Here is a 26510-nt window from a genome sequence, read left to right as displayed (position 1 = left end):
AAAGACTCTGAGTCAGGGACTGTGTAGTAAGCAATTTTCAAATTACGTATAGCACTTTACTGAAATACTATAGTGGCAATACTCTATGATCTTTATTTCTTATTATTTTAATGTGTTCTTTCTCTTGTAGATAAAGTCTGGGGTAAAATTGAAACAGTATTGATAATATCTTTTCATTGATATTTAAAATTGAAAACTTTCAGTTCTTCAGATAACCAGGATGCAGTTCCAGTGGGACTGGCTGTGCTTGGGTGTCCTGATAATTAGCTCAGTGACTGCAGAAATTGAAAATGAAGAAACTCTGGATGCAGATGTTGAAATGGAGGATTTTGACAAGCAGTCTGAAGAAGCTGATGGTGACACAGAGAAATCTTCCTTGCAGGTAAGATCACAGAAGCCTTTAGCTAAAGCTTGTTTACTTATAAGACACGTAGTTATAACTAGCAGAGAAATTGGTGGACAAATGCATTTTAAAAAGAGCAAGTTAACACGCAGTTGACAACCAAGTGTTGTTCATTAGACATCATGGGTGTCAAAGCCACCAGTCTGAGCTTTTCAGTTGCTGTATGTGACATGTAGGAAAAGCTTAGTGAATGATTCTACTATGCCGAAGTGTAAAATCAGATCTCCTGCCTGTGGTGGGTAGTCATGAAGAAGGTTTTTCTAGTCTGTGCTTCAGTCTAGATACAGAACCTTTTGTTGTAAGTCCTAACATGCCATTTCTAGAGCAGAAAGCATCTTGATCTTATTGAGATTTTGACTTCAGACCAGTTTCTTGATTTCGTCAGTCACAGCTGCCTTTTGACACTGTCTTAATTCCTGGAAAATCTTTCTGCACTTGTTATGATGTACTTCATATAGATGTGGGCAATATTAATAAGTTACTTTTTCAACTTTTTGTTTTTACTGTGTAGCCCAACTGTAGTGTGCCAGGTAGTTAGGAAAATAGAAGAATGGAAAATATGTATAGAAAGAAATAGGGAGGAAGCAGAGAATTGGTGCAAGTTCAGTAAATTTTTCTGGGTTTTTGTTACACATGAGATATGTAACAATACTTTAGCTTTGAACACAGGAAGCAATTTTTTTAAATTCACAGATGTGAAATTGCTCACTGTTAGAGGGATGTGCCCAAACTGTAGAAATGAAAGTGGCACAGATGGGGTGGGGAAAGGTGTGTTAATGCTGCTAGATGTTTCTGTTGAAAAAAATCTGGTAGTCTGTCTGTGTGGACTACTTCTGGATGTACGGTAGTGTATTTCAAATGAAAACTTGTAATTTATGTTAGAGCATGTATCTGTACATGTCTTTTAGGTTGTGTACCAGACTCCAAAGCCAACTGGGGAAGTGTATTTTACAGAAACCTTTGATGGAGTACTGGCTGGGTAAGTTTATGCCTTAAAATTGTAAACTTTTACTTTCAGCAGTTTAACTTACAGTGGCAGGACTTATTTTGTACGTATTTTTCTGCTAGTATCTTTATAAAAATTAATTTTTGCAGGGGTTAGGATTGGGAAGGCTGGTAATGCTTGCTCCAAATACATCATAGTGTTAAACTGGACAGTTAACATTTCAGGTATGTTGCTATTTTTTGTGTTTTAAGGAAGATTTTAATAAACTCTGAGTCTATGGACACTAAGAAAAATAATATAATTTAAAGATTTAGCCAGTTGAGTTTAACTAGCTGCAAGGTGAAATGCATAGCCGTTACACTGCGGTAGCAAACTTTCTTCCTCTTTACATGCACTTAAGTATGTGTAAGAAGGCACCACCTTCAGCATTATAGGTAAAACCTCAATTGGGTAAGACTTTTTTTTAGCAAATGTTTTTTAATTCTTTTTATTGCTTCCCTTACTCACTAAGAATTAGATATTTATGAGACTACTGAAGTGTTCTTAGGTAGTTTGACCTTGCTGCATTGACATTTTAGAAAAAAAACTTCAAGTTTATCTCAATTCTTAAGCCAGAAATTTTTGTCTTGTCTATATCTTATAAGTTTTCCTCCAAGAATTTGGCAATGAAAGGTGCAACTGCTCCTGGGTGACTTTCGGTGCTCAATGAAAAGCAGTGTATTGTGAGGTATAGTCAGTTGCCACCAATGTGCTGTCGATAAGAGTCAGTATAATATATTACTTTCTGTTTCTGGAATAGACTTACTACTTTTATTTGGAAAACAATTTGGCTTACAGTCCTCTTCCTAGCTCAGATGTAAAGGGTGTAGAATATCAAAGAGAAACAAATGAGTACTATGTAAATGTGGTCTGTGTGATCACTAACTTTTCTTTTTTGAATCAAGCCAGGTTAGTGTAGTGTCATTGGCTCAAGTTAAGTAAGTGTGCATCCAAGTAGAATCTCTGAATGCAGTAGAAATCTCTTTAGTAAGAGCTGGTGTGATGAGTTGTTAGAATACTTTCTTGCTATGAGAAAAGTTTTTAAAATGTGAAAGTAAGTCTGGTTTTTAATGACAAGTCAGGTTTTGCTGGTATATTTTTTTTTTTCCTATGCACTTTGCTGTTGAACCAAAGAGCTGTTTCCTGATTTGTGAAGAATCATGAAAAAAGGTGTTTTCCTATGTTAATGGAACAAAAACTAACTCTTGTGAAGAGCCAGACAGAGAGGTGAGAGGAGGTGTAATATGATACATTCATTATGGTAGAACTTAAAGCTGCCTTTTTTTTTTGACGTCCTGTGAGAAGACTGAGATCCAACTACTGTAGGAGTGAGGTTATACCATCATAAGACATGTATGTCTACTGAAGATGCATGATTTAAGCTGTAAACAACGTGGTAGCAGGGACCAGTAACTTCTGTAAGATTAAATCTTAATCCTTTTTTCCAATTGTTTCTAAACTGTTCTCTTCTGTAGAGTCACAGGGCCACTGAACATTAGTCTGTCATTACTCACATTATGTTCTTTCGTATTTGCTTATTTTTGTTACATATTTAGACCAGATGTAGAAGGAAAATAAATTAACAAGCTCCCGTCTTCATGTATCACTTGTCTTAATGATATGTCACTTCTAAATGTTAAGTGCAATACAAAAGCAGTACCAATGAAGACAGGAAAAATTATTAAATAATAATTTAATAAGAGGAGGTGATAATGGTTGTTAAAAAACCCAAACAACTGAAAACCTAGATTAATAAATGCAAAAACTTAACTGGGATACTTGAAAGATACCATTCATCCCAATTTCTAGCTTCATGAGATCTGTTCAAAGGTTAGTTTGTGTTCCTACTGAATCTAATATTCAAAGCTTTAGCTACAATGCTTGGGATTTTTTTAGTCTAGCTGTACATAATGTACATAAGAATAACAAGTATGGAACTAAGGTATATGAGAAAGTAAGCAGCATGTTGCCTTCCTTTCCTAAAATTGGGGAAAAGAATACATATAAAGTGATTAGGTAAACCACCAGCTTTTTTGAGAATGGGCCTTGAAAATCTTCTGCATGACTTGTAGAGATGTTTTATTTCCTCATTAGTCCTTCTCCTGGTAGAGCAAGGATCTAGTTTGCTATTTTGTCTTGAGTTTGTGTGGCAAGGTTTTAGTAACGGTGGGGCTGCAGGGGTGGCTTCTGTGAGAAGCTGCTAGAAGCTTCCCCTGTGTCTGACAGAGCCCCAAAAGGGACCCCAAGAATCTCCCCTTATGTCTGAGGGAGCCAATGCCAGCCGGCTCCAAGTCAGACCCACCACTGGCCAAGGCTGAGCCCATCAGCAATGGTGGTAACGCCTCTGGGATAACATATTTGAGAAGGGGAGGAAAAACTGTGCAACTGCAGCTGGAGAGAGGAGTGAGAAGATGTGAGAGGAACAGCTCTGCAGACACCAAGTTCACTGAAGGAGGGGGGGGAGGTACTCCAGGTGCCAGAGCAGAGATTCCCCTGCAGCCTGTGGTGAAGACCATGGTAAGGCAGGCTGTCCCCCTGCCCCCCTTTCCTGTCCTCACTGTGGAGGACCCCACGCTGGAGCAGGTGGATGCCTGAAGGAGGCTGTGACCCCATGGGAAGCCCATGCTGGAGCAGGCTCTTGGCAGGACCTGCGGTGCTGTGGGGGACCCAAGCTGGAGCAATTTGTGAAGAACTGCAGCCCATGGGAAAGACTCATGTTGGAGAAGTTTTGGAGGACTGTCTTCCGTGGGAGGGACCCCACGCTGGAGCAGGGGCAGAGTGAGAGGAGTCCTCCCTGTGAGGAGAAAGGAGCAGCAGCGACAACGTGTGATGAACTGACCACAACCCCTGTTCCCTGTCCTGTGCCGCTCCTGGGGGAGGAGGTAGAGAATTCAGGAGTGAAGTTAAGCCTGAGAAGGAGGGAGGGGTGGGGGGAAGGTGTTTTTAAGATTTTATTTTTATTTCTCATTACCCTACTCTGATTTGATTGGTAATAAATTAAAGTAATTTCCCCAAGTCGAATCTGTTTTGCCTGTGACAGTAATTGGTGGGTGATCTCCCTGTCCTTATCTCAACCCACTGAGCGTTTCATTGTATTTTCCCTCCCCTGTCCAGGAGGGGAGATGGAGTGGTGTTGGTGGGCACCTGCTGTCCAGCCAGGGTCAACGCACCACACATTTGTACTGTAAAGCTTTTCCGGCATCTCTGTTAACGGTGAACAATCTGACTGAAATTCAGGCAGAAAAGATAAAAGTATTCATCCCTGAAATACTCCATGCAGAGGGCAGTTCAGGATGAATGAAAATAGTTCTTTACAGAATTAATCATGAGAATATGGTATTGTAGTTGATACAATGAGTTCAGTGACACTGTGCATGGGTCAGGATAGAACCACTGTATGATGAGATGAGGTTGGACTGCCCTTTTTCTTTTTGCACCTTTTTTAACCCTCCTCTGAATGAATGCTTTGTGTGTAGAGTATGTGCATATCTGTTTGGTAACCTCAATTTGATAAGCTGAGTTTGCCTTGTTCATAGTATCCAGGAGAACAGAAGTTAGTTTGCCCTGTTGGGATGCCCTGTGTGCAATACGTTTAGAATCTGTTCGGTGCATAGTTGCATTTGTCATTTGGAAACTTTTACCTCTTCCTTTTTTCCTCTGCTCTGCATGTGTACTGTTACTGTTGGATAGCGTTACAGTTTCTTTGGGTGCTTTTTTTCCTTTCCTTATCGTACTGAAGGTTTTGCACTTGACCATTGCTATTTTCCATGTATTTTTGACATTGTATGCTTAGGTAATATTCTTACATTCTGCCAAACTCAGCTTGTATATAAAACTGAAGTGTATTCAGAAAAATTGAGTTACTTTTAGAGTTATAATTGTATGTTCATTTACATTCTTAGGAAGTATTTTGAAATTCTATATTAGACTAATCTATTATTTTTTTTTCCATGTTCTTTGAACTACACAAAGTTCCAGGATGCTGACTGTCAAAATCATTATCAGAGGTTCCCAGCCTAGAAGAGAAAGGTGGCTTTCCAGTGCTTGTTAAATAATACAGCTTTGCCTAGGTAGCTCAATGACTAGTACACTTTTTGTTTTAGGTGGGTGTTGTCTAAAACCAAGAAAGAAGACACGGATGATAACATTGCTAAATATGATGGTAAGCGGTTTTAATGTTTACTTCCACTATATAGTTTCTGATGTTCTATTGCTTTTTGAGAAATAATTACCCCTTACACTGAACTTGAAAACCTAGGTGAGATAGGTCAAAAATGTTAGTTTGTGTAATGACTATTATTCTGAAACTTGAGGTGTGAAATGCTGCTTGTTGGGTTACTTAGCGTGAGAATAATTTTTTTTTATTGCAGTGAATGATACTAGAATACTCTCTGGTATCTGAATATTTGGTATTGATTGTTTATGAATAGTGCTTCTTGAGAGCTGTCTTCTCTCAAATTCTGTCAGAGAGATTTACCACTTCAATTTCAGTTGTTAAACACGTTTTTAAAGCAACATGTTCCATGTTGCTGTTTCTGTCCTACTGATTCATGGGTTCGTCTCCCAGTCTAGCCTCTGAAACAAAGAAGTTAAACTGAATGAGGTTTTTCTTCAAAATACTTTTTCAGATTCACTGTGCTTGAACATAGGGTTCTCCAGTGGTTCTTGTACAGTTTATTCTTACAGTGGTCTTAAAATGTGGAAAGTAATAATGAAAAAGTTGTTTCAATGGCTTTTATCATTGGTGTTTGCCCTTGGCTTATAAATTCCTGGGCTAGAATTGCCTGCTTGAATGTAATTTTAAACTGACAGATGTGTGATCTGTGGGAATAATTTTGCAACCTGAATTTATTTCACTTAAGAGAAAATGGGGAGAACAGAAAAAGTTTCTGCTGCGCAAGAAAAGTATTTGCTACTGCTTTTGTGTGAAATGCAATTAATGTTAATAGAAAGTGATAAGCAGATGTAACTTGTAGGACTTTGGTGTGCAAAACAGTATAGAACAGATGTGATTAGGTTTAGCAGTTACCAGAAATAACTGGTAAGAATAAAGAAGTTGCACAGGAGATATCCATACAGATAAGATGCTTATAAGAACTGACGTCTCTCTGATTACCGGGCCTCATATTAGATAGAAATTGTCTCTAATGTCAAAACAGTCATATTTGCTTAAATTCACCTAGACAATTCAACATTAACGAAGTCTGTGGTGAAAAGACTTTTTTGAACTATTTTCCAATTTAATTTTTTTTGTCTTCTGATTTTGCCTGTCAGTATTGCTTGGTCTTAGGCTCCAGGAAGGAACACTATTGAAGAGGGAATCCTCTAGTCTGTTTAGCAGACTAGAAGAAAGCAGGGATTTGTTGTTGACATGCATATCTGCCCTTCCTTAATGACCTTTCACAAATCACACTTCAGTTGAACAAAAGTAAATAGCTGTTTCATTTGGATTTCACAGTTTATGAATCTTCTTGAAAACACATGCTGAAGAACTCATTACAGTTTCTTCCTTTTGTTCACATTGACGCAGGCTTTTTTCAAGATTACAGTGAATTGTAAAAGTAGTCTGTCTTTTGTGCTGTGTTCATTGATGGGGGAAAAAAAGAAAAGTCAATGAATCTTGTGCTGCTGAGCTCTGAGAAAATATGACTCCCTTTTTAGAAATCTTGTTCCTTGGATATTGCCCATGTGTAATCAATTGTATTTTTCCCAAACTTAGAGAATTTATAATGATATACTCCTTTATTTTTAAAGCTGTAGGCTTGTTTGTTTGTCTTTAAATTAATCAAATCTGACAATTCTTGGAAAGACTTTGTGGGGAGGAGACTTCATCTCTCACATTATTAGATTTGACCTGAAAGATTCTAATTCTGTTTAAGCAGGAGGGGCAGAACCATGCAGGTATCTAGCTGACACAGTGCCTTATGACTTTTTATATGATGATGGTGGGAATAAACCTAAAACCTAGTGAAATACTTCATGTTCCTCTAGGCATTGTGGGATACCACAGTCTAAAGATACTGATCTATGATATTAAAGTTCTGTAGATTTCTGTAAATTTGAGGAGAGCAAGGAATAATATATACTTTACACATGTGCCATCTTTAAAATACTGAAAGCTAGCATTATCCTAACTGGCTAGAACTAATATCTTTTTGGTGAAATGAGAGGTGGGCTTTTCAGTGTAGAGCTATGCATACCCAAAGTGTAGGCATCTCTTTAATTATCTGCCAATTTCTTAACTCCTGAAATAGATTTTTACAATAAAACTCATCAAATATGAACCAGAGCTTTGAAACAGTCTCTGTATTAGCAATGCAAGCATTAGGCTTGAATAAAATGTGTAAAATGTATTGATTCCTGCATACAATATTGCCATTAAGCAGATACCAGTGGATATTCACACTTGGTACAGGTCTGTGCAATAAACTTAATTAAATTTTATGATGGAAAAACAATTTGTTAAATGTGTACATTTTTTTCTATTCAATTTCATTGGTTTATGATCGATTACGGTAAGGATGTAGTTCTTTCCTACTCTGGAGTCCGTGGCTGGCTTTTTTTTAATTGGAAAATTCTGTTTTACACCCAAACCTGGGATTTTGATAATTTTCTTTCTTTTGGTTATAACAGTTACGAAACTGGGATTTTTACTGCTGTAGAAATAGCTACTTGGGGAAAGGAAAAAGAAAAAGCTTGGCACTTGTTGTTACAACTACTTGCACCCTTTCCTCTTTCTTTCCTTCTTGCTGTCTGAGCCAGAACATTGCATTAGATGGATCTTTTGGCATGACACAGTTTTTATTTTATCATCTAGCTGTGGAGCGGGAATTCTAGTGGCTTCTAATTCTTGAAAAGTGATGGTTAAAACATTTTGTCGGTGATCTTTATAGAAAGACATGAGCAGCAAGCTTGTACCATGAATGTTTGTTTTTTTTTTTTTTATGTTTGAGTGCTATAGAGCAGTTAGTTTGGGGAAGTGTAAGCTGGACTTGAGTAATGTTTTGTATCCACAGTAGAATTACCAGTAATGAATTGGATGGTTATTGTTATAACTTCTTTGACATAAGATGTCAAGATTTCTTTCCTACTCTGGCAACTAGTCTTTATTTACTGTTAACTCTTTGCTTTCAGCAAGGCTATGATTTCTTTACTTCAGCCTACGTTTTTTCCAAAGACTCTGTGTTTGTGTGTGTCTTTAGGAAGATGGGAGGTAGAAGAGCTGAAAGAAAACACAGTGCCTGGAGACAGAGGATTAGTGTTAAAATCTGTGGCAAAGCATCATGCAATATCAGCTATGCTCACAAAGGCATTTATTTTCGATAATAAACCTTTGATTGTTCAGTAAGTAATTCCTCATATTTTTTTACTTAAATATTTATTATTAAAATCTGTAAGTCAAGAAAGTAATGTGAGTCCCTGTAGAAAAATACTGACTTTCATATAGCATTGACCTTTCATACCCAGAGCTATCAGAACTGTAAGCATGAATGATTTAATAATCAAGTAAGATTATAGTACAAGTGTTAAGAAGTGGTATTTAAACTCTCTTTTAAAATATTTTTTGACAGAAATCTAATATTTTACAACATTGCTGAAAAAGCTAATTAATTTTCAGTCTTACTCTAAAAGATTTAAATCATATATAGTTTGAGTGCAGTGCTTTTCCACTTACAGCATACTTCTGTGTAGCTCCGTAAAAGCAGCTTGAATCTTGAATGCATTATAGCAGTATCAGTGATGATGAGCACCATGGCAATATGACTACTTTTTTCTGATTTTTCAGACTTGCTTTGTTGTACTTACAAACATATCTAGTTAACTCCTCTGGCTAAATTCAGTATGTCATACAGGCAGTTTCAAAGATGCCACAAACTTTCTAGAACTCTTGCCCATTTCTGCTTCACTTTGATGTTTGCATGTTGGTTGATACTACCTTCAAACTTTTCTTACTGGTGGTAACAACTGTAGCAATTGCTAGCAGTATTTTTTGACTGCTGTGTTAGCTTATGTAGCAATTAAAACCTTTTGGTCCTATAGACGTGTTTTGACAGTAGTGACTAATACACAGTCTTGATGTATTCATAATTAGAACTGCAGATTAGAAGTTAATTTGTATTTGTCTGATACTTGGAATGTTTTTTTAATTTGCTCTTTGCCCAGATATGAAGTGAATTTTCAAGAAGGCATTGACTGTGGTGGTGCATATATTAAACTTCTCTCCAGTAATGATGACTTGAATCTGGTATGTCCTCTTACTCAACATTTGCTATCAGTTGTTCATTGGAGGAATATGTAATTGTTCTTGTGAAATGTCAATAAGAAATTACTTTCTAATGCATCCTAAATTCTTACGTTTTCCAAATGTTTAAGCAGAAGATTGGGCAAGATATTAAGATACATATAATTTATTACATGCACAAAAAACCTTTAGAGTTGTGCATTTTTGATTGGTGGAATATTTGATAACATTATTGTTGTTAGAACTTCCATTTATTTTAATGAAACTTGTAGGTAGTCTAAAACTTAAAGTAAGCTATTAAGATCTATATTTACACAAGAAGTCTTAAAATGTGAATTTCAGAAGGTTAGAATGAAGAGTTTGCTGTGATTAACATACTCCTCTTAGTTCTGCACGAGCAATGTCTTATATCCAGGACAAAGGACTTTCTGCAATAATAGAAGCCATAGAACCTCAACTTGTAGCTTGTGAAACATTTTCTTGGGTTTTTTTTATTGTTTGGCACACAACATGGCATCTTAGAAAGGGCCACGACTTGGATTTAGAAGCTGAAAGTGATGGAGAATCTCTGTTCCCAGGAAAAGGTCTGAATGATCAGGGTTGAAAAATTAATAAGTGCCTTAGTATGCTGGACCATTTTGTAGACTCTTTTTAAATATATTGATGTGAACTTGCCTGTCCTTTCCAAACTTGTCGGCAAAACTCTTTCTTACTATGCCAGTGTAATCAGGTATTTCTCGCTTGAAATTCTGCCTGTTCTATCCACACCTCAGTTCTGGCACATGCTAACTGGTTGTTTCCACTTCTAATATTTCTGCCACTACACTGGGGTGTAGATATAAGCTGTCTAGCCTGAAATGGGGTATATTTTAGCAATTCTTTTTTTTTTTTTTTTTTTACATTCAGAACTGCCAGTGAATTGTGGCATAGGAGCTTGTGCAATGCAAATGTGTTGAGAGGGTAGGAATGGCTGAGATATACAACAGTTGCTGCAGCTGCTTTGGTGGGAGCTGGTGATTTTGGTACATAGCAGCAGTTACAGAATAGGATTATGCATATGGACAGGCTTGGAATGACCAGTGTGGATTCAAAATGGTACATCATGCGGTAGGAGGAACTTGCATTGATTCAGCAGTACAAACATGAAGTGATAAGGGTACTTCCAATCCTGAAGCAGGTTGCTGTGGCCACTTAAAAGCTGACTACCCTAACTGCTATGGCTTTGTGGCTAATTGGTATTGTTGAGCCAGCATTCAGTAGTACAGTGACAGAAGTTTGTGAGGCAATCTCATTCACAACCTGTATAGGCTATAGAAGTTGTTGGGTTTGAGATGCATCAGGCTATACCATTTGCTCAGCAAGATTTGGTAAGGTAGGAAGGCAAGCTCATGTGAAAAACAATAGGGAATAGTCTGGAAAAAAACTTGTAACAGGAGTGTGAGCAGAATTCATCATTTCTTCTCTGGCTGAGATTTTTCATCTGTGCTTTTATCCCTGAGATGCCTGTGCCTACAGCTTGCTGCCTTGACCCATGAGGCCATAACCTTGACTTTCAAGTACTGAGAACAGCAGTGCAGCGCGATGCCCTGTGTATATGCAAAATGAAGAGGAGATTGCTCAAGACATTGCTTGACCTGACCTGCAGATGAATGGTCAGGAAGAACCACTTAACAGTGGGACTCTTTGTGAGGTATAAGGGATAATGTGTACCTCTGCAAAAGTGTAGGAGATGGCGACACGCATAAGAAGTTGCTTGTAAGCATTTCTAAGATGTATTAATAAAAGCTTTAGTGCGTCTTCCTAGTGCTCTTCCTTTTTCCTAAAATTTATATGCTAGTGTGTGTTCAAGTAACTTGAGTACTAATAGATAAGTAATAAAAACACAGAATGCAGGAAAGCAAGTAGAGGCATGACATCTTTCCTAATGGAAAGATAGGTAAATGATAGTAAAAGCAAAAAGTTTTGCATTTTAAAAGAAGGTGTGAGATCAAGATACTGATCTTAATTACACATGAAACTGTAAGTCTCCAGTATCTGTCATCTTACTATAAGGTAAACCAGAAGACAGCAAATGCAAAGTTTGCCTGTTTATGGCCTGGCTCACAACTCATCCTGTACTGTTTTTGGAGTTTCACTGGCTGTGTGATGAGGTAACTTAAAAGAGTCAATGTGTTTTCCCTCTTTTTTTTTTTTTAACCTTTAAAATTGCACATGTCTCAATACTATATATATGCTTATTGCTATTAGAATAGTCAGTTAATTATTGTTAATTCTTAGAGTGATATTTTCCTGAGACTGTTGAATGTTGTAAAAGGGACCAAACTGAAAATACATGCACTTCCGTAGTGCATAAAGTGAAAATGTTTTACATTGCATTCAAAAAAATTTAAAAACACAGACTCATTTCAAACAATACATTTATGTCAGAGTGTATCTTGCAAGGAGAAAACTTCCAGGAATCAAGTGGTTTTCTTCCTTCAAGCAATTGCTTAAGAATGCAAGGCAGCATGTTACTGTGTATTACAAATACAAAAATCATATAAATAGTAGAAAAACACTGGCATATCTAAACAGCTCACTGCAACATACTCTGAAGGACAATAACTATACCTGATATTTTCAGAGTTTGTTGTTATTTAATGTGGAGCAAGAAGACTGATAAAATACTGGATTATAATACCCTGTTTTTTCCCTTTATTAAAAAATAAAATTGATACGAAGAAGAGTAACTAGTTCCTTTCCATCTTTTAGTGTAATGTTTGTAGACGGTTATAGGTATTTGGGTGTTTTGATTTGTGACAGGCATTTCCACTTAATGTAAGGGTAAGGTCTAAATAAATATACTCATCTTCCCTTGAAGAGGCTTAAGTGATCTCTGTGGTTAGCCTGTTCCCTGAGAACAGAGAGCACTCAGCAACTCAAGAGGACTGTTTGATTCCTTTCATGATTTACTCTACCAGGTTTTTGTGTGGGTTTTTCTTTACCTTTTTCTAAAAGGTAACTGTGCTGTATGCTGCAGCACCAAGGAAAAGTATCACCCAAAATGACTTCATAAGACGTACAGTATAACACATGCTCAGCTTTCTTGCTTCTACAGGAATACTTTTTTGACAAAACACCTTATACTATTATGTTTGGACCAGATAAATGTGGAGAAGATTACAAACTACACTTTATCTTCAGACATAAGAATCCTAAAACCGGAGAATATGATGAAAAACATGCAAAACGTCCTGACGTAGACCTAAAAAAATTCTATTTGGACAAGAAGACGCATCTATATACTCTTGGTATTGTTTAATTCTTACAAGTTTAAATTGGAAGGGAGAGATTAAAAATGTGTTTCTGTCTACTGAAGCTTTGTGTTTGAGTCTGCTTTTTTGTTTGTAATAGCCTATTAATTCTGAGGGGTGGTTGCTTAATGATTTGGGCTTATATGATTTAATGACTGGGCTTATCTGCAGGACATAAAAGTGGCTTTGAAATGCTGATGTTTAATATTCAGTTACAGGAAAAAAAGTATCAGCCCTGGCCAGCCTTTAGTGTGAAGAATTGATTAATACTTTCAGTACTTATTATGATAAAAATATTTTTGTTAAGATATTAAAAAACCCATAACTGCCCAATATTCTAGGAAGGCAGCAGTTCATAGGAATCTGGTTAAACCTGCAGCATGCCACACACAACTCTCCTCCCCATGTTAAAAGTTCTCATTAACACCTGCACCTGCAGCAGTGTGCATAGATATGTTATCGCATTCTCTGAAAGTGAATGAATATGGGCTGGTTTTACTTCGTGTGCAATCTCTTTCTGTACCAATGAACAGTATAGCAGAGATGAAAGTTTAATTTCTTAGTTCTTTTTCCCATCTTTTTCTGAACTTCTGAGGAGGAATGAATAATCAGAGGAGACTGGGCTAATCTGTGGCATACTGCAAATCCAGCAAAATTGACTGCACTTTTGAACTTCCATTGAATAATAATGGAAGGCATGTTCAACTGCTGTGCCATGGGCACACTTAACTGTTCTTTATAATAAATTACTGTAGTGTGTGATAGCAAATATTCATTTTTAGATAGTCACAGAATCATTAAGGTTGGAAAAGACCTTTAGGATCATCAAGTCCAACTGTTAACCCAACACCACCATGCCCTCTAAATCATGTCCTGAAGTGCCATGTCTACACGTTTTTTGAATACTTCTGGTGATGGTGACTCCACCCCCTCCCTGGGCAGCCTGTTCCAATGCTTGACCACTAGGAAGAAGTGAAACAAAACAATGTTCTTGTGGTACAGGAATGCATGTGTCCTGTATTTGGGCTATTTATTAGAAATTATGACTAATGATACTTAAACTCAGATTGCATTTATTCTGTTACAGTTGTTCAAATAGCCTCCATAGAGCTGTGTGATTCTGAGGCATTATGTGACTGACTGATAGCATAAGTTTAAAAATCAGTTCTTTGTATTGTATATGAAGTGATATGGGGATTTAATTTTTGCATTTATGGATATTTTAATACTGTTGAATTTAGGCTGCAAGAGCTTCATTAGATATTATCAAACAGTCATTGTAGGACTGCTACTCTGGTTTTCATCACCCGTTTTTATAAAACTGTCACAGAAGTGGAGTAGTATTTACTTTGAATGAATAATCTGTATGTTGAATGGACATTTGAATATACTTGTTAAGCACTTACAAATGTGCTCACTGGTTATTAGAAATGGGTCTGGATACAACATCTGTTACTGAGTCTGACCCTGCTCAGTTCTGTGACCCTGGCTTTTCAGTTACTCTCACTTGCTGAAATACTTAAACATTTGAAGAGCATTTTCTGTCTTCGCAGCCTGGCATTTGAGGGAAATGGCTGTCAAACTCAAAGCAGAGAAAATATTGCTTTGATGACCCTTCAGCTGGTAGCAGAGATGCCTTTTGGGGCAGAGGTTTGTCTTTCATTGTTGGCGTTTTTAATTAGACAAAATTCTGCTTTATTTATTTGAGTGGTAGGTTTTTGAAAAATCTCTTAGAATGTGCTTGGATGTGTTTCAGCAATTGAATTGTCTAAAGGTTTCATTTTTGGGGAGCCTGATGCTGGTCATACATCTCCACAGTAGCAACTTTAATGTTTTTTGTCCAGATCCAGCAACTGGGTGGGGAGTGTCCTGCTCTGCTAGTGAAGATCCTGTTTGCTGTTATTTGTCCAAGGCTGTGCTTATTATAAAGGTTTGGGTTAAAGATACTTGTAAAATGAATGCTTGCCTTATTTCTTTAATACAAGCTTCTTCAATTTAGTGCTAAAACCAGATGATACATTTGAAATGTTAATCGACCAATCGGTTGTCAATAAAGGAAGTCTTCTTGAGGATATGGTTCCTCCAGTAAACCCTCCCAAGGAAACAGAGGATCCTAGTGATAAGAAACCTGATGATTGGGACGAGAGACCAAAAATACCTGATCCAAATGCTGTCAAACCAGATGACTGGTAAGGAGAATATTTTTATCTGTACAATACCTTTTACATGCAGGTTATTAATTTGAAATATTTGATTGGTTTTATTGGGTTTTTTCCTAATGACAATTGGGATATGTTTCACTACTAAAAGTACTAAAGTTTGAAAACATAATTGAGTTGGGTACAAGGATCTGGTTGTCTTGTAAGGAAAGAAATAATTGTGCTTTTGGCTGATTTGTACCCTCCATGGTTGCAATTAATAACTAAGATTACTGTACCTGAAACATTACTGTACCTGGAAGAGGGTTTTTTTTCCACCATATAGTCTTAACTTACACTCAGTGATTTCTACTTCCTTCTGTGTGATCTACTGTTCATACAGCAACTCAGGAAGGGGAGGGAGAAACTTAATGGGAGGGCCTGACTGATGCCTGCCAGTTGATGGCAGCAGTTTCTGGGCTAAGTAGTGCTTTGAAACAATGTAAATATAATTAAAATACTTACAAACAGATAATTGGATGTCTGATAATCAGTGTGTCTAATTCTGTTGTGCCTTTGAAAATCACCCCTTTCAAGCCAGTTACATGAACTGAGGCAGGCTGCTGTATTTTTTGACATAAGTCTGTAATTGAAGGGATGAAGATGAGCCTTCCAAAATAGAAGATCCTGATGCTGTTAAGCCTGAGGGATGGCTTGATGATGAACCGCAGTATGTTCCAGACCCTAATGCCGAAAAACCAAAGGACTGGTAAGAACTTGATCAATAAGTGCAGGTTGTTAACGTGTCTTGTAGGTAAGCCTCCCTGTCCTCTGTGGCAAAATGAGTTGTGGATCAGAAGTCAATCCAAATCACATTGTCTTTTGAGGTAATAAGGTATGGCCAAATATTTGTTGTTTTGGGGGGCTGCTTTTAGAAAAACATGAACATGTCAATTGCCTTTTGTTTTCTGAAGATATATTAAAAAAAAAAAATGAGGACCCCTTTGAACAAATTTGCTACAATATTAAACCATGAAACAGTTTAAGTTGATAACTTGAAATCATCATAATAGTCTCAAAGGGATCTCTGAGCATCATATGGAAAAGTGTTTCAAGCTGTCTGCAGATGCAGGAATATAATTGCATTCAGTCATGCTGTGGTAGTTATGAACATATGACCTTTTTAAAAACAAGGGTGTAGCACTCAAAAAAAAAAAAAAAAGTTTATACTGTTGGGTAAAGTTCTGTGAGCCGGTCAAAACTCTGAGGTGGTTATAGCAAACTGTGTAAGGACCCTAACTTCAGACTGACTGCTAGTGTTCAGATCAGTTGTTTGTAATTTTTTTTTTTATCTGTAGGGATGAAGAAATGGATGGGGAGTGGGAAGCCCCTCAGATCCCTAATCCAAAGTGTGAGAGTGCACCTGGGTGTGGACAGTGGGTGCGTCCCATGAAGAATAACCCAAACTATAAAGGAAAATGGAAAGCACCTATGATAGATAATCCTAACTATCAGGTAATAGTAATATTGTAGGTCACTGTTAAACGGTGCAGAGTTCAACAGAGCAGGCAAGTGAAAGCAGTGTATTTATCTAGGCTTTTTTACAGTATATTTATATTTTGAAATGAATTTGAATACCCTCACTAAACATCTTGAGCTTTTTTGTATTTAATTTGCTTTTTTTTCTTTAAGTATACTGGAAAATAGAAATGCTTCCTGTATTAAAACAATTTCTCTTCTTTTAAAAGTTGCTTTTGCAACAATTTTTCACTGGTACCACTTATTTAATACGCTCTGTAGAATTGTATTCTGAATTCATTATTTAACAAAATATTTCTCTTCGGGGGTTTAAGTGTGGGTCTTTTAAATAAACAATTTTTTTATTAAAAAAATGAAACCTTTCACTAAGCAGATTGACTTACTAGTTCAATTTTAGTGGAAGTATCAATTTTGGGTAATTTAAATTCCTTTCTCCCCTCCAGATATAAGAGGTAATCAGTTGGAAATTAGAGAGTTACTCTGTATTAATTATAGCTGGGGAGTACTTGTATGTGATTTCCTTGAGCTTAAGATCCTAAGCAGGTTTGTAAGCAAAATTCTGCTCTAATTTGCACAGGTATCTTAAGGCTGAACATTCCTTTCCTAAAATTTTCCCTAATACTTCTAGTTACACTAGCTGTCAGTTATATAGATACATACACTGAAAGGGACCGTGTGGATCACAGGATGTAGTTCGCCTGCAGTCTTCGGCCACCAGATAATAGCTGCTTACCTCAGAAGATTCTGTAACTGGCCACAAAATATTGACCAGTGCCCTTACAAAAATGTATAAACTATATTGATGAACAAAAGCCAAAACTATATATTATGTAAGGAGACACTAGAGGAAGAAGTAATGTCTTATTTGTCTGCAGTATTTAGGAAATTTGTTTACTGGACTTACTCTAGGAAGTTTACAAAGACTGTGCTTGGAATTGCCAGTACTGGGAGGAACAGAAATACTTTGTACAGCCGTTGGTTACTGTAACCCTGTATGTACAGAAAAAAAAAAAAAAAAAGGAAAAAAGAGGTCTGCCTTAAGCCAGAAAATTGAGACCCATCTGCCAAAATCCTATAGGCTATTTCCAATTCTGTTTTTATGTAGGTTAAACTCTACTGCTTGTCATCTTAATTAACGCATTTAAAATAATCGGGAAATTCTAACTATTTTATTCAGGTTTTTTTTTTAGTGTGGTATGGGTAATGTGATTACATTTTTTTTTTTTCCTTAAAAGGGAATCTGGAGCCCTCGAAAAATACCGAATCCAGACTATTTTGAGGATCTTCACCCATTCAAGATGACCACTGTCAGTGCTATTGGCTTAGAACTCTGGTCTATGACGCCTGATATCTACTTTGATAACTTCATTATATGTTCAGAAAAAGAAGTAGCAGATCGTTGGGCAGCAGATGGCTGGGGCTTGAAGAAATTAGTAGCCAGTGCTAATGAGGTATAAATTTTACTATTCTTTTGATAAAAGTAGTGAGGAATATGTGCTGTTGGAAGAATTTGCTGTCAATTAATGCTGACAGAATATTAATGTCTCTGCAATTAAGAATCTTGCTGAGTAACTATGATAGGTTTTTTTTTTTCTTGTAGTTTGGCTTTTTTCAATACCTTCTTGAAATTAAAAGGGTACAACATTTTACTTAAACACCTAGCAAGAAATTGGCTTCATTGTAGTTAATGTGTCTTCTGCTGTTCATGGTGATACTAGAAATACAGTACCTGTCAGCAAATGGAAGCTAAGTTACTTAGAGACCTCTTTTTCTTTTTTCTTGTGGCAAAGTCTATTACATATGTTCTTTAGCTGTTTCCCTCCCATGAGGAATAGTCATGTGTCTTTTCTTAAGATAATTTTAAGCCTTTGGCTGCTTAGATGTATATTATACAGCTCTGAAAATAGTGCACCTATGTTTATGGAGCTGCATCTGTTCTTCTGTTTCTCTGTGTGTATCCCCATTGTGTTTGTATATTACACTTGGCCAGCTACCACAGTTTTTTTTCTAGGTCTCTTTCCTGTGCTGTAGGATGAACTTGTCCTGACATACGGGATTGTGAGCCCCTCTAGTGGCTGCTTTTACTGACTACAGCTTCTTTCCGACAGTCCTACATTTTCATTGAGTGGCAAGAGCAGGCCTGCAATTGTGGGAAAGAAACGATGGGTTGGTGGCAAATGTGGCCAATTCCTGACAGCTGCTGTTTGTCACTGGATGAGCAAGTAGCAACAGCGTATCTACCCATGCAGTTAGGAAAGCCACCTCTTCCCACAACCTTGCCCTTTTCTGAAATATTTGGTTTTACATCTGGACCTGCATCTATACCTGTACACACAATAGCGAAAAATACTCCCTTGAGTCCCCTCACTCTGCTGTGCCTCTCAAACTTCCCACCTTAGCTGCTGATGTACCCTTTCCAGGGGTCTTATTGGAGCAGGCACTTGCCTACCTACCTCTACCATGTAAGTCAGAACTGGGCTGGGAGGACAGTTTACTCCCTGAATAATTGGCTGTCAAAAGAGAGAACATGGTAGTACAGACAGAGCTCTTCAGGAGGCTGGCTGCTGCTCTGAGGTTCTTGATGCTTTGGGAGCTTTCAGCTGAGTTAGCACAGCGTGGGGGAAAAAATAGAGTAGCTGGGAAGGGTGTAAAGTGTGAAGTTGCCAAGACTCCAAATGTCACTTTATAAAATTGAGTAGTGGTCAGTCTGGTATGTTTGGAGTACCAGGTTTGTTCCTTCTTACTTAGCACTTGCTATTTATTTGCAATCTGTCAACTTGTTGCTTTACTAGTATTGAAATCCAATATTGTTTTAGTCATTAAAAAGCAAAGGTAAAGAAGTGTTTTCTTTGGGCAACATAAAGCTTACACATTATAAACTTGTTGAAGTGCTGAGAGGGATGTAAATGCAAAAATTTTAAAATTATTTTAAATTGTTTTTAATATAGCCTGGTATGTTTAGTCAACTGGTGACTGCTGCAGAAGACCACCCATGGCTCTGGGTTCTTTACATCCTGACATTAGCTCTCCCTGTTGGTCTAGGTGTGTTGTTCTGCTGGCCAGCAAAGGTTAGAGAAATTTACTATATTTTTATTTGGTTATTCTGTATTTGAAAACTCCTAGCATCTCTACAACAATATGCACTTTTAATGTGCCATTGATATTACTTAGCTTACAGTGGCTGTTGTGTTTAATTCTTAATTTGAGTTTAAATGTAAATTGATGTTTAATTTGTTGTAGAAAGTAGATGAAGGTATTGACTTCAAAAAAATGGATATATCCAAGCCAATTACAAAGGGAGAACTAAAACAAGAAAGAGAAGAGTTAGAAGATGATGAAATAGAATTAGAAGAAGAAAAAGAAAATGAAGATACTGCTGAAGATGGTAAGTGAGCAAGCTAGCTTGCAGTTTGATTAAATATAAAGACATGAATAGGACTAGTTCTACTAGTTCAATACAATAGGATTGTATTGCCAATAATTACAACCAATTATCTTAGAATATGCAAAACCTGTCCTGATCTGAGTCATCTTTTTCTCTTTGACAACCTCCAGTGGGTGGCATTCCATGGCTAATAGCTCTTTGATAAATATAAACAGGAAAGTAAGGCTCTCTTCAGTATTTTTTCACTTTCCAGAAATTAATGTGATTCTGACAGTCTTTTTATGTTTGTAGATAGTGATGCATATTTTCTCCCTTCTAAATGTTTCATATTGAAGATATTTGGTTCAGATATATGTACCTGAAGTGGTTACAGTCACATTGTTGTCTCCTAAAATGTGTCTGTCTGGAATAGCCTTTAACATGGGTCTTTCTGTTTACTCCCCTGTGGGGGGGTTGTACCTTGACCTATTCTGTCAGTCACTGATTTTCATAACTCTTGTTAAAGCCTGAAAATACAGTAGACTTGAAAGTCTGCTGCTTCCTTTGTGTAGCTTTCTAGCAATGCATTGCACGCCTGCAGAGGTCTGTCCAGCTGCCCCAAGGGAGAAATCAATGATTCAGTAGGTTGAGCTATACTTTGGCACCCAAGGATAAAATTATCTTGTGTTACTGTACCAAAGATTACTGGTGCTATTCAACAATGGCTTTCTTCTGTTAGCATTTCCCTGAGTCTATAGTAATGAATAAAAAGCAAATCACCAAACTTACAGTGCATGATCTTGACTTCCATGAGAAAATCCTTAGCCTCAGACCTCTGCAAGGTTCTGCCTCTTACTTTACTCTTCCTTGGTAGGAGCAAAGAAAGTGACAAGTGACTGGCATGGAAAGTTAGAAACCTAGCAGACATTCACAGTGTTGTTTTTTTATCTTAATACTGATATTGCTTTGTATTACTGACTGCAACTTTACGGGTTTTGTCTGTCTCTGCGCTATGTTCCATGAGTGGTGATGGCTTCTGCCTGTATGACTTAAAAGTTTACTCAGCATCAGATGTTCCCATGCCAGTACTTACAGAATTGAGTACATTGTTGGCACAATACTTGCCACATCAAATTTAGTCCATCTGCCTTACCATTTGAGAGCCTTACCTAGGCATTTAATTATTTTAGTTATGTTATATATAATTTTACATTAGCATAAATTGTCAGTACAGCATTTCGGCAGTGTATCTTCCTACGTTTTCCTTTTGATCTTACTGTACTTTACCTGCTCTTTGCTTCTGAATTACAGAATCTGTTTTCTTTTACCCAGTCTTGATGCAGATCATAGATACGTTTTTTACCTAGTATGCTACTGTTGCAAGGCTGTCTGAGATACCTGAATTCCAATATTCTTCTGTTAAGTCAGTCAGTTAATTTAATTAATTACAGCACATCACTTAAATAATATGTTAAAGTGTGTGTTTGAATGTTGGAAGTAAAGTCTAGGCAATCGCAGAGGAAGGCTGTTTAGCTCCCACAACTTATTTAAAGAATTTTGCTTTGCACAGCTGTTCATGATGTTTCAAAAGGAGGTTCCATTTTAGACCTTTACTTCTACTTAGCAAACTGAACACAGAATAAAACTAACGTAGCTAGCTTTTTTAAGACTGTTCCAAGGTTTTCAAGTAAATTCTAGGCTTCAGAGGGAAGGATTACACTTTGCTGTCATATGACTTCCCGGTTTCTCTTTCTTTAAGAAGAATTGGTTAGCTGCCCTTAGCTTCCTGCCACCTTTTACATTTGCCAGTTGAAATCTTCCCTTTTCTTCTGTCACTCTTTTGCCTCTTCACATCTGAGAGTATTGGAGAATTTGTCTTCTGCCTCCTTCTGCTGATTCTTTTTGCTACAGAGAGAAGAGAAATGGAAGAGACAAAAAGAGAGCTTATAAAGGACACAAAGAAGATGGGAAGCGAGGCTCCTCCTTCAGGTACGGGAAAAGGGAAGTAATTTGGGCCAGGACCTGAAAACGGTCTCTCCTTTCTGTTGTTTTTTTCCCTCTGCTTCCTTGTTGATGGTAGAACTTCAAGCTGGTGGATGCCAGCTTATATCAGATACAGATGTGAGCTTCCTCTGAGATTTCTCAGTGTGGTATCTATAGTCATAAATATTTTCTACTAGTCTCTTTGGATCCTAATAATTTTTACAATTCCTTTATAGTCATTATCCACTTCTTTGTTTTCTGGGGTTGAAGGTAACGGGGTTTGAGCTGTGGAATACTGAATGACTTGACTTGAGATCCACATTTTATCACGGGGTCATTAAAAAAAGAAAAAACGTGGCACAATAGCAAATTTCAGAAACACTTGTAGATTTCTTTGGCTTCAGTGAGAATGAGTTGCTGGCAGAGTGCTTCCTAAAGAGCATAGTCCATGGGATTTACTGTTTTATTTTGTTCTATCTTAACCTTTGTGGCATTGCTAAAGGATGATGTGTTCTTTACTTGTTCACTCATCTGCTTTGTCTCCTTGCTTTCCTTGCCCTCTAGAAAAGTATTCCAGGAAGTAAGAGAACGTTGCCACGAAATGGAATTTCAGGGGCACAGTCTGAACCTTTTGTGTGAAGTTATACATTTATTTATATGAAATACTGTTTAATATTAGATTAAAGTGAAATCTAAATTAAAATTAATCATTTTAAATAGTATAGTTGTCCAGTTCTGGCTTTTACTACTTCTGATGCCTGAAGTTTTTTGCTTTGGTTTGGTTTTTTCCCTCTATTGAAATTAGTAGTTATGGGAGGTGCTGGATTGGCATAATTTAAAATTTCTAATTTCGTTGTTAGAAGAAGAGCAAAGAGTTTGTGAGTTTGGCAAGCTCTTCTGTTAAGGTCTTATTTTTAAAAGATAAATTTTTGTCTACATCTATCTTAAACTATGATCTCCGTTTTTGGTCATATTTCTCCTTTCGATAACAATACTAGAGACTTACTATTGTAGATATGTAGCAGGTATATTTACAGATGGGAATACTAAACTACTTAGAGCTCCACTAATTGCTATGAACTGTTTGGCTCAATTTATACTATAGGCAAAGTTTTTTGGTACTCCTACAAAAGTCTCAAATATTTTGATACATTAGGGGGGTTCTAGATTTTCATCACCAAGAATCAGGAGAGTCGCATCTTATATGTGACTACCATCTGAATTTATATGGTTGCTTTTGTTGGGGGTTGGCTTTTTGGTGTTTTGGTTTTTTTAACACTGAAGTGGTGCTTATGAGATGTAGGTATGACCTGGTAAGGAAAGAATTGAGCACAGCTTCATTACTGTTTTTAAGAGAGCCACTGGCAGACTGTTGAGTTGTAAAATTCCATCTTCTATAATTTCTATCAGACTTGGGTATGATTTTTTTTGTTTATTCTTGATAGAAAGTATTGCAAAGGGTACTCGATTTCTCAAAATTCTCACTTCAAGACCTTAGCTTGAAGTAAAGGAAGAGACTTGCCAAACCCCAGTAATGTTTCTTTGAATCATGCTGTGGTTGCTGAGGTTTAGTTCTTATAATGAGCACAGATGCCTAAAATGCAGGCATGGGAGTGCCAGCTTGCAAGTACTGAAGTGGAAATCAAACCAGTTGGGTGCCTGGCCTCCTTCGCAAAATATGCAGGATATAGAGAGTTGGTTACCCTAGAAGGGCAACCTACATGCTGGTCAGAGAGCAGCCTAGAATTTGCAATGTTTCGCACATGCGCTTCTTTTTAGAGCAGTGACATGGCCTCAGAAAGAAAGTAGAAGCCACCTTTGTGTTGCATAGTCTATAGTTTGTCCAGGGAATTCTAGAGACTAAAAAGGTACTCTTTTCCTTCTCCAGCCCCTGTCAGTTCAAAGGTCTAACTGACACCAGGTCTCACAGAAAGCTTACTGCTTTTTGTGGGTAGTTTTATCCTAGTAGTGCAAGCTGGACATACTTTGAGTGAGCTGAGGGGAGTACAGTGCTTTTCTGACTAGTTTCTGCATTGCAGTAATGTGTAAGAAGCGGGTAAGCACAGAGCTGCTTACCCCTCAAGCAAAACAATATGCCAAAAGAATTCCCTGCTGAAAAGGGGAGTTCCCTTAGGATGTAGGCATGCCCTATGGTGGATGACTGATAACTGCACTGTTGTACTGTGCTAAGTCAGAATTTAGTCAGATTTGGGATGCCTGAGTTGTCCTGTTTTGGACTCTGGTATCAAAACTGTCTAATATAATACTTGGATTTAAGGACTTCCCTAAAGGAAACCAACTTAAGGTTGTCATTTTAGTTGGTCACTTACAAGTCTGAAGAGAGTATGTCCTATTGTGAAAAGAGGCTGGGCTGAAGCTGTTAAAATTGGCTATTAAATCCAGCAGTGATCATTTTCTACTAATTCATGAGAATTCTACTCTCTGTATCACAGAGACGTTTTTATGGCTTATTGTAAACAAGCAGTTCATTCATTCTAAGACTGAAATGGGCTTCTTTTCCTTACTAGTATGTCTGGATATAGTGCATTTTTAATATAGTCCTGCTCACAAAGTAAAATACTTTCTTCTGCAGAAGATGAGGGTGGTGAAGGTATTGATGAAGATGAAGAAAATGAAGTTGCAGATGGAAGTCAAGAAGAAGGTGATAAGTCAAATAAATCTGGTTCAGAAGATGAGGTAAGTTTTGTTGGTTTTTTTTCCCGTTTTCTCCTTGTCCAACATTGAACTTCGTTACTGACTAAGACTAGTTACCTATAACAACAGATTTTCTTCTCTTGAGCCATAAAACAGATCATGAGGTGAGGATGTGCTTTTGAGTTTGACACCTCAAATGTTCTACATAGGTTTGTGAAACATGTCTCTTCCTGTGTAATTTTGGCTAGGAGGTGATATTATTGTAAAATACAGGTATAGTATAGAAATGATCATGCAGGTCTCTAAACATGAAATGTTCTTATAGGAGTATAGTTTTTAACAGGCTATTAAATGAGTTGCAAGTCTTGAAAATTTGGATGCTGCAGTAGATGTCAATCTCTCTTTATCGTGCTACTTAATTGATGGAACATGTGCTTCTAACTGAATAGCCTTTCAGTAAGACCTAGAAAAACCTTAAGCCTTCAGTTATCTTTGGGGCTTTTTTTAATTGCAAAATAAGGTTTTAAGCAAAATGACCATACTGGTTTTGAATTCAGCAACTGCCGTTTCATTTTGCTTGTGCAGATTAATCCAGTCACCAGATAATCTAGAAAATGTTTTTCAGAAAATAACATTGTAGAATGGTATTTGTGTGTGCTTTTCTTGCTCGTCAACTACTCGTTATCCTTTCATTTAGAAACTCTGGTATGTCTGAAATGCTTTAGATCCACCTACCGTATTTCTCTTGGTCATCTCATGCTTGCCACTCCCTCAGTGAGTCCCTTCCCAGATTAGGGGAGTTGTTTAATGTTAACTCCTTTTCATATAAAATTCCTCTAGGAAACTGTGCCTTGCATGAGGTTGCATTGTTTCAGCACTAAAATTCTTCATTAATTGCATTAATTCAGTACTTACTCTTGTTCCTGTAAGAAGTTTTTTTTTCCTTGTGCATTTACCTAGCAATACAGTATCTCATGAACCCCATTAAGATGCATGTGATTCTTTGTGAAAGTAATAACGAGATCTGAATGTGTGTATGCCACTACACAGTATCACAATGAGGTCATGGCTTGCTCTTCTCTGGGTGTTTACAGGGTGTACAAGTTTCTGTCATGAGTTAGCTAGTGACCTACTTGGGAGATGCCATGCACACCATGTCCTCACTCAGGTGATGCCACATTCTGTGAGCTGCCCCTTTGGAATGAGGTGCTTTTCATTAGGTGATGCAGGGAAGTGAGGAGGCAATGCATTGTCTGAGAATGGAGTTCATGCTGGAAAAGCCTTTTGTGCGCCTCTGTAAGCTAATCGCTTTTAAACAGAGAAGAAAACATCTGATTTAGGAACAGTTTTTTTCTATTTGTAGCTCTCCAAAGGCGGCGGTTAGAACGTTTTATATGCTTCTTGCTTAAGAAGTGGAAATTAGAATTAGCACAAAATACACTTTAAGAAAGTTGCTAAATTCATTAAAAAGTTGCTGCTTTTAAACCAGTGAGTAAATGGGCAAAACCAAATTTCTGGCATCAGTTTAGATGTACTGTTCTCTTCCTTCTGAATATAGAAAGGAAAAGTTTTCTACCCACCTTATTGTTAGATTAGTATTGTGGAAAAAAAAAAAAAAGTCCTATCACTTAAGTGTTGCATTTAGTGATCATATGATTGGGGTGTTGGGAGGCCGAATAAAGTAACATGCCAATTTCAATTTTGAATGGGTTTAAAATTTTAATAGTGTGTTTTTGTTTTTGGTTTTTTTTTTCAGATGAAAGAAGCTGATGAAGGCACAAGTTCTGGAGACGGTCCACTGAAATCAGTGCGCAAAAGAAGAGTACGAAAGGACTGAGTTACTTCAGCTAGTATTTGTAGGTCTAGATAATAGTAACTTTGGGTATGCCACTTCAGTGGGCCTGACAG

General features: G+C 37.2%; 1 protein-coding gene across 2 annotated transcripts; it reads left to right on the top strand.

The window, feature by feature from the left end:
* The first annotated feature begins 220 nt into the window (after positions 1–220).
* Positions 221–26439, top strand: CLGN (calmegin). 2 transcript variants are annotated; one of them, XM_010292746.1, is made up of 15 exons: positions 221–382; positions 1312–1382; positions 5492–5550; positions 8591–8732; positions 9552–9633; positions 12728–12920; positions 14923–15112; positions 15717–15830; positions 16420–16576; positions 17836–18051; positions 19549–19668; positions 19841–19985; positions 21876–21953; positions 24541–24644; positions 26359–26439. In XM_010292746.1, exons 1-15 carry the CDS (start codon positions 221–223, stop codon positions 26437–26439), a joined length of 1914 nt encoding a protein of 637 aa, XP_010291048.1. The 2 variants fall into 2 exon arrangements, with proteins under 2 accessions (XP_010291048.1, XP_010291049.1); XM_010292747.1 differs by lacking the exon at positions 21876–21953 and having other exon boundaries at positions 19549–19672; positions 19839–19985.
* Positions 26440–26510: the final 71 nt, after the last annotated feature.

The sequence above is a fragment of the Phaethon lepturus genome, unplaced genomic scaffold, assembly GCF_000687285.1.
Source record: "Phaethon lepturus isolate BGI_N335 unplaced genomic scaffold, ASM68728v1 scaffold28798, whole genome shotgun sequence".
Lineage (NCBI taxonomy): Eukaryota > Metazoa > Chordata > Aves > Phaethontiformes > Phaethontidae > Phaethon > Phaethon lepturus.
Note: the sequence above shows the minus strand (reverse complement) of the source record. Positions and strands in the feature narration are given on the sequence as shown.

What these genes read in the sequence shown, in the direction of transcription:
- CLGN (XM_010292746.1), top strand. Translation starts at nt 221, where the DNA reads ATGCAGTTCCAGTGGGACTGGCTGTGCTTGGGTGTCCTGATAATTAGC. An exon ending in GCTGTCAAACCAGATGACTG is followed by an intron (nt 15,113 to 15,716) that starts GTAAGGAGAATA and finishes CTGTAATTGAAG; the next exon opens with GGATGAAGATGAGCCTTCCA. An exon ending in AAGCGAGGCTCCTCCTTCAG is followed by an intron (nt 21,954 to 24,540) that starts GTACGGGAAAAG and finishes TTTCTTCTGCAG; the next exon opens with AAGATGAGGGTGGTGAAGGT.